The sequence below is a fragment of the Micropterus dolomieu genome, linkage group LG23 (genome assembly GCF_021292245.1).
Source record: "Micropterus dolomieu isolate WLL.071019.BEF.003 ecotype Adirondacks linkage group LG23, ASM2129224v1, whole genome shotgun sequence".
NCBI lineage: Eukaryota > Metazoa > Chordata > Actinopteri > Centrarchiformes > Centrarchidae > Micropterus > Micropterus dolomieu.
Genome location: NC_060172.1, coordinates 5,595,685 through 5,603,643, shown reverse-complemented (window position 1 = coordinate 5,603,643; position 7,959 = coordinate 5,595,685). Strand labels below are relative to the sequence as shown.

Sequence of the window (7,959 nt, the reverse complement as noted above, 5' to 3'; positions counted from 1 at the left end):
TCAGAACACAGAACATCACAGCTGTTCTCAGTCAGAACAGCAGAACCTCACAGCTGTTCTCCTTCAGAACATCACAGCTGTTCCCCTTCAGAACACAGAACCTCACAGCTGTTCCCCTTCAGAACACAGAACATCACAGCTGTTCTCAGTCAGAACAGCAGAACCTCACAGCTGTTCCCCTTCAGAACAGCAGAACCTCACAGCAGAACCTCACAGCTGTTCTCAGTCAGAACAGCAGAACCTCACAGCTGTTTTCCTTCAGAACAGCAGAACATCACAGCTGTTCTCATTCAGAACATCACAGCTGTTCTCAGTCAGAACAGCAGAACCTCACAGCTGTTCTCCTTCAGAACAGCAGAACCTCACAGCAGAACCTCACAGCTGTTCTCAGTCAGAACAGCAGAACCTCACAGCTGTTTTCCTTCAGAACAGCAGAACATCACAGCTGTTCTCATTCAGAACATCACAGCTGTTCTCATTCAGAACCTCACAGCTGTTCTCCTTCAGAACACAGAACATCACAGCTGTTCTCATTCAGAACCTCACAGCTGTTCTCCTTCAGAACACAGAACCTCACAGCTGTTCTCAGTCAGAACACAGAACCTCACAGCTGTTCTCAGTCAGAACAGCACAGTTGTTCTCAGTCAGAACATCACAGCTGTTTTCAGTCAGAACACAGAACATCACAGCTGTTCTCAGTCAGAACATCACAGCTGTTCTCCTTCAGAACACAGAACCTCACAGCTGTTTTCAGTCAGAACACAGAACATCACAGCTGTTCTCAGTCAGAACATCACAGTTGTTCTCAGTCAGAACATCACAGCCGTTCTCAGTCAGAACACAGAACATCACAGCTGTTCTCAGTCAGAACATCACAGCCGTTCTCAGTCAGAACACAGAACATCACAGCTGTTCTCAGTCAGAACATCACAGTTGTTCTCAGTCAGAACATCACAGCCGTTCTCAGTCAGAACACAGAACATCACAGCTGTTCTCAGTCAGAACATCACAGCTGTTCTCAGTCAGAACATCACAGCCGTTCTCAGTCAGAACACAGAACATCACAGCTGTTCTCAGTCAGAACATCACAGTTGTTCTCAGTCAGAACATCACAGCTGTTTTCAGTCAGAACATCACAGCCGTTCTCAGTCAGAACACAGAACATCACAGCTGTTCTCAGTCAGAACATCACAGCCGTTCTCAGTCAGAACCTCACAGCTGTTCTCAGTCAGAACAGCGAAATATCACAACAGAACATCAGGACATGACTGAAGCAGAGCTGATTTGTTTACTTCTGCAGTGGTCATTTATAGGTTATTGATCGGTGACCTCTTGCAGTGTGAAACTATCTGAAGTGACTTTATTAACTGGATGCTGTTGTGCTGTGTGTTCAGTGTATACCTGGACGGTGCAGCAGGTGGAGGACTGGCTGCTCGTCAGCGTGGAGCTTCCTCAGTACGCAGAAACCTTCAGGAGACACCAGCTAGACGGAAAGGCCTTACCCAGGTAACACACACACATTTTATACCCAGGTAACACACACACATTTTATACCCAGGTAACACACACACATTTTATACCCAGGTAACACACACACATTTTATACCCAGGTAACACACACACATTTTATACCCAGGTAACACACACACATTTTATACCCAGGTAACACACACACATTTTATACCCAGGTAACACACACATATTTTATACCCAGGTAACACACACACATTTTATACCCAGGTAACACACACACATTTTATACCCAGGTAACACACACACATTTTATACCCAGGTAACACACACACATTTTATACCCAGGTAACACACACACATTTTATACCCAGGTAACACACACACATTTTATACCCAGGTAACACACACACATTTTATACCAGGTAACACACACACATTTTATATGTATATATTATATGCAGCCTTCGTTACGCCCACTTGTGTTCCGTCTGTGGTTTGCTGGATGAAGCAAACCACAGACGGAACACAAGTGGGCGTAGTCACCGTGACGTCACCTGTTGGATTGTGGGCTACCGTTTACACTGCAAAAAGTGAGCTCTCAAAAACAAGGGAAAAATAAGCTAAATTATCTGCCAACAGAACAAGAATATTTCACTTGCTACTTAAGGACAAAAAACTTGAAACAACTGAAATTTTCTAACATAAAAGCCGCCTGGTAAGAAGAAATATCTTGTCAGACAAAAAGCAAGTATATTTTGCCTTCAATTAAGATAATTACTCTTACTTAGATTTTAGTTTTTGCAGTGTGGAAGCGAGACCATCTTGGTTAGCAAGGTGCATCTGTAATTCACAGCTTAAAACAAAACGTAGATACCTAAAAAATGAACAGCCGACTCCCAATACGCTTTTTCAGCGGCGCTGGTTAAATGTACACAGAGCGGCGCCTACGAGTCGCCTCTATCCTGATTGACAGGTCACCATGGTAGAGACTTGTCAATCACAAGGTAGTTCCTGCTTGGTGCTAAACACACGTCTGCATTTATGATTTTCATTTCTGTCCCCCCCCGAATCCAGCGTCACAGAGTCTAAAAACAGGCTCACTGTAACTGATGTCCTGAAGTTGTTTTGAGCAAACACTAATAATAATCCTAAAACTCCACGTTAAAGCATAAAAGTACACTGATAATGTGTTTGGCGGTGTCGAGGTTTCTAGTTTTAAAGCCTCCTGTGAGTCTCCACGCTCTTATCTCAGATGTCGGAGCGTCTGTGAACGCACCAGTATGTCAGTCTCTGAGGTGTGAACTGCGTAACCACATGACCATGACATGTTGTTTCTGGGTTTCCACTTCCTGTGGAGGTTAAACTCTACAGCCCGGCTGCTGAAGCTGTTGTTCCTGTATAACTCTGCGTGAACTTCTCCCTGCAGGCTGGCGGTGAAGAACACCACCCTGACTGCGTCCGTGCTGAAGGTGTTAGACCGAAGTCATGCTCAGAAGCTGCAGCTCAAAGCCCTGGACATCGTGCTGTTCGGCCCGCCGCCAGGTGTGTGTGTGAATTAATACAGTATATATTAGTGTTTATATATCATAATATAAAAGTACTGTACAGGTGTAGTGTGTATATATGTACATATGTCTGTTTGTATACCTGTAAGGTCATTATATCTTTGTATCTGTGTATTGTGTATTTATATTCCCTGTGTGTCTTCAGGCCAACAGTACTGGTGGAAGGATCTTGTTCTGGGTGTGTCCATCCTGATGGCGCTGGGCGGCTGTTGGTTCGCCTACGTCCAGACCAGGAAGTCCAGAGACGACCTGGGCAAGCTGATGAAGGACCTGGAGGGTCTGCAGAGGGCCGAGGAGAGCCTGATGGACCTGCAGGAGAAGTGAGTCTGACTCATCTCACTACTGTTACTACTACCGCTGTACAAAACACTATGAGGAACTGCTACTAATACTGCAATATTTAGACAAGTTAAAATGATTCAGGAGGGTGTAACGCACAGGTATGTTCGCTCTTGACCAATCACGTGATCCCAGGTCTGAAAGAACAGGTCTCATTTTGCTGTGAGTTACAATAAACGGATCAAACTGATGCCGAACTAACTACAACATGATGCCGATTTGTTAAACATATGGATTCATGCTTTGTCGGGTCTGTAAGCAGGACAGCAGGACAAAACTTTTGAAATACTTGTTTTCTGAATGGAGTTTGGATCGATCAAGCCTGTGTTTGTGCTAACTTGTTCATAGTAAAGTTCAACGATAGCTAGAACAAAGTAACAGACACATATTTTCTGTACTTACTGGTAGTTTAACTTCCTCTCTTTCTTTTCTCCCAGCAGCCTCCAGTTTTGTCCGTTTTTTATATAAATATGAAGTAGTAGTATCACAGGGCTCGAGTTGAAAATGTTCAATTCCTGGCAGGAGTTCTCCCTGTTTCAGTCCTGACACTCCAGGTCAAAGGTGCATACAGGTGGTCTAAACTCGTTTCTAACGCGTGATTCACTGAATCAGGTCTCACCGTTAAAACATAGGAACCGTCTCGGCGAGTAAAGACTGCCGTCCAATCAGGAAACAACCAGCTACGTAAACAGGACGTCACTGTAGCGGCACAGGCTAGAATAGCTTCCAAAAACTGTGTTTGAGTCGCTGAAAGATGAATGTTTGTAAATGTATTAGTTTTATATCTTTCAGCGCACACAAATCAGAGTTAGGAGAGTTCATGTAACCGAGTTGTACTGCCAGGTCCCGACTCGAACCGGCGACCTCAGGTACGTGAAGCGGTCGCTAGTGCGTCTCTTAAGGCGTCGGGGAGTGAGGTTTTACTCTGCACAGCCTCGCTGGCTACCGTTACATTAATACAGTTTAGAATGAGAGGAAAGTATGTGGTTGTGCTAAGCTAACTGGCGCCAGCTTTATTTGCCAAGCGCGTGAGGGAGGGTGACTCCGGCTGTTCTCAGTGTTTCATTTACGGGAAGACAGAAACAGACGTGCAGCTAAAACAACAAGCTGAACAAAGATCAACACAACGTTTATACATTCAAGCAGTCGGACATACGGTCTCTCACAAAGTGAGTTCACCCCTCACATGTTTGTAAATATCTGATTCTATCTTTTCATGTGACCACACTGAAGAAATGACACTCTGCTCCAGTGTAAAGTTGTGAGTGTGCAGCTTGTAGAACAGTGTAAATTTGCTGTCCCCTCAAAATAACACATCACACAGCAGTTAATGTCTAACGTGTACATTAATTGATAAATTTAAGAGCATCATAAAGAATGTGGTGAAGGAGACGTGGTTGTTTTTCTTGAGAGGCCAGTGTGTTTGAATAGATGTGTTTTTGTGTTGTTTTTGTTTGTTTTTGTGAATTTTGTCATGATTGTGTGTAGCTTTTTAATATGGTGTGGTTATGGATGGCTGCTACCTTGGCCAGGTCTTTATTTTTGATCTCTTTATTTTACTTCCTGGTAAAATAAAGGTAAAATAAATTTTAAAAAAAGTTTCAGGTCAGAGAGTCGACCGCGCTCCACATTACCTCAGCTCAGATATTAGCATGCTAACGTTAGCTTTGTCAGTTAGCTAACAACAGCTCCACCTGCAGGTAGTGACTGTGAATAACCTGTACGTGAGGACTAGTCAGTGAGCTGTTTAATGTGGTGATGATCAGCGGTGGACGTACAGATACCCTTCCTCAGTATTACTCCACTAAAAGAAGAAGTCTTCAATTAAAATTTCTGCTTGAGTCAAAGTGGAAAAATACCTGCTTTAAAAAACACTTAAGTGTGAAAAGTAAGAAGTAGTATAGTTCTGTGTGTCTGTTACTTCAGTAAAAGTACTAATACCACACTTTAAACAATACTTTGTACAAGTGAAAGTCCTGCTGTGTAAATGTTACTACAGTAAAAGTACTCAAAGTCCTGTCACTGTTGTACTATTAAATATCAGATTCTTCCTCCTCCTCATTAAAGTAAAGCAGGATGTTGCTGCTGCAGCTCATTCTGAACTGTTCAGTTTCAGACTGCATCTGATGGTTCTTTTCGTTCTGGATCAACCTGCTGATTATTTCCTCCATCGATCCACAGATTGTTTTGGTTGGTAAAGATTCTGCCGTCACAGTTACCCAGAGCCCAAAGAGACGCCTTCACACCGCTCGCTCTGACTAACAGTCCAAAGATCAACGTTATTACAAATAAATTAAATTAATCCAAAGGAAAAGCAGCAAATCTTCACATGAAATGTTTTTAAATGTTTTAAAGCATCAAAGTTGTTTCCAGTTAATTTCCCTGTCAGTCTAATAATCCTGTCAGCTGTACTTGTATAAACTGTTGGAGTTTAATTTATAACAAAACATCACATTTTATAAAAATCTGACTTTGTAAAGTAACTGAAGCTGTCAGATAAATGTAGTGAAATAAAAATACAAAATCTCCCTCTGAGCTGGAGTAGAGGGAGACAGCGTGAAAAGAAAATACTCAAGTAAAGTACAAATACCTCTAATTAGTACTTAATTATTGTGTACCGATGACGTCTGAACAGCTGCTGCAACGACAAATTAAAACCAGACTCAGTGTGTAGATTTTATAATTTTATAATTACATGTAATTAACGTCAAACTGCGCCTGAGCTGCAGGAAATCTTGTGTGTGTGTGTGTGTCGGTCTCTGCAGAAGCTTTGTGTCTGAAGTCCTTATATGGTCAGAGAATAACCAGCAGCTCAGTCTGCACACGCACACACCTGCATGTACAAACACACACAGTGACGTGTTTTTCTTCTCCTACTCGCTTCTCTTTCCTCCAGCAACCACAGCTGAATGTACTAGTAGTACTGTATGTGGTTACTACTACATGTACAGAAGTGTCGGTACAGTTACTGATAGAGAAAATCCATCAGCGTGACGACACATTCAAGTGTTCAGATCTTCTGCAGGGAGGCAGTCGGTCCAGGTTAGCGGGTGACACAGAGTGCATTTTCACTCCCGTCCCGTTTATTTCTACAAAAATTGGAATAGTGAGATTGACTTTTATCACGTGGGAATTCCATGACACCTGAGATCTGTGTTTTTACAGGTGAGGCAGCTTCTGCAGGAGCCCTCTTCATATAAAGACGACAGAAAGTAGCTGCTGAGGAGCAGCCGTCTGTTTCATGTAGGTCACGGGGATGAGGACTAGGGGTGTGAATCAATACGGGTCTCACGATTCGATATCATGACGCGTCACCTGTAGGGATGGGAATCTCTGAGCACCTCACAATTCGCGATTGTTTAAAATGATAAGGATAAGGATTACTTTGAAAAAGAAATTATTTATAAAAATCCAACCATGCAGCTATTTAACTTTAGTTCCTATAAATGTAGCTAACGTTACACAGCATTATTACAGTATTATTACAGCATTATTAGTATTACAATGTTATAAGAGCATTATACTACATACCACTACTAATAACGATATAATAACGCTTTATTATATCGTTATTAGTTATTACAGCGTTATTACAGTGTAATTAGTTATTACAGTGTAATTACAGTGTTATTAGTGTTATTATATCGTTATTAGTTATTACAGCGTTATTACAGTGTAATTAGTTATTACAGCGTTATTATAGCATTATTACAGTGTTATTAGTGTTATTATATCGTTATTAGTTATTACAGCGTTATTACAGCGTTATTACAGTGTTATTAGTGTTATTATATCGTTATTAGTTATTACAGCGTTATTACAGCGTTATTACAGTGTTATTAGTGTTATTATATCGTTATTAGTTATTACAGCGTTATTACAGTGTTATTAGTGTTATATCGTTATTAGTTATTACAGCGTTATTAGTGTTATATCGTTATTAGTTATTACAGCGTTATTACAGTGTTATTAGTGTTATTATATCGTTATTAGTTATTACAGCGTTATTACAGTGTTATATGGTTATTAGTTATTACAGCGTTATTACAGTGTTATTAGTGTTATTATATGTTATTAGTTATTACAGCGTTATTACAGCGTTATTAGTTATTACAGCGTTATTACAGTGTAATTAGTATTACAGTGTAATTAGTTATTACAGCGTTATTACAGTGTAATTAGTATTACAGTGTAATTAGTTATTACAGCGTTATTACAGTGTTATTAGTGTTATTATATGTTATTAGTTATTACAGCGTTATTACAGCGTTATTACAGTGTTATTAGTGTTATTATATGTTATTAGTTATTACAGCGTTATTACAGCGTTATTAGTTATTACAGCGTTATTACAGTGTAATTAGTATTACAGTGTAATTAGTTATTACAGCGTTATTACAGTGTTATTAGTGTTATTATATGTTATTAGTTATTACAGTGTTATTACAGTGTTATATGGTTATTAGTTATTACAGCGTTATTACAGCGTTATTAGTTATTACAGCGTTATTACAGTGTAATTAGTATTACAGTGTAATTAGTTATTACAGCGTTATTACAGTGTTATTAGTGTTATTATATG

General features: G+C 40.3%; 1 protein-coding gene across 4 annotated transcripts in view; it reads left to right on the top strand.

The window, feature by feature from the left end:
• Positions 1-7,959, top strand: part of LOC123963384 (stromal interaction molecule 1-like) — a 42,552-nt gene that overhangs the window by 14,017 nt on the left and 20,576 nt on the right. For all 4 annotated transcript variants that reach the window (XM_046040207.1, XM_046040205.1, XM_046040206.1 and 1 more), the window contains exons 5-7: positions 1,395-1,506; positions 2,900-3,015; positions 3,184-3,358. In XM_046040207.1, coding sequence (XP_045896163.1) covers positions 1,395-1,506; positions 2,900-3,015; positions 3,184-3,358 — 403 coding nt within the window. The remainder of the gene's footprint in view (positions 1-1,394; positions 1,507-2,899; positions 3,016-3,183; positions 3,359-7,959) is intronic.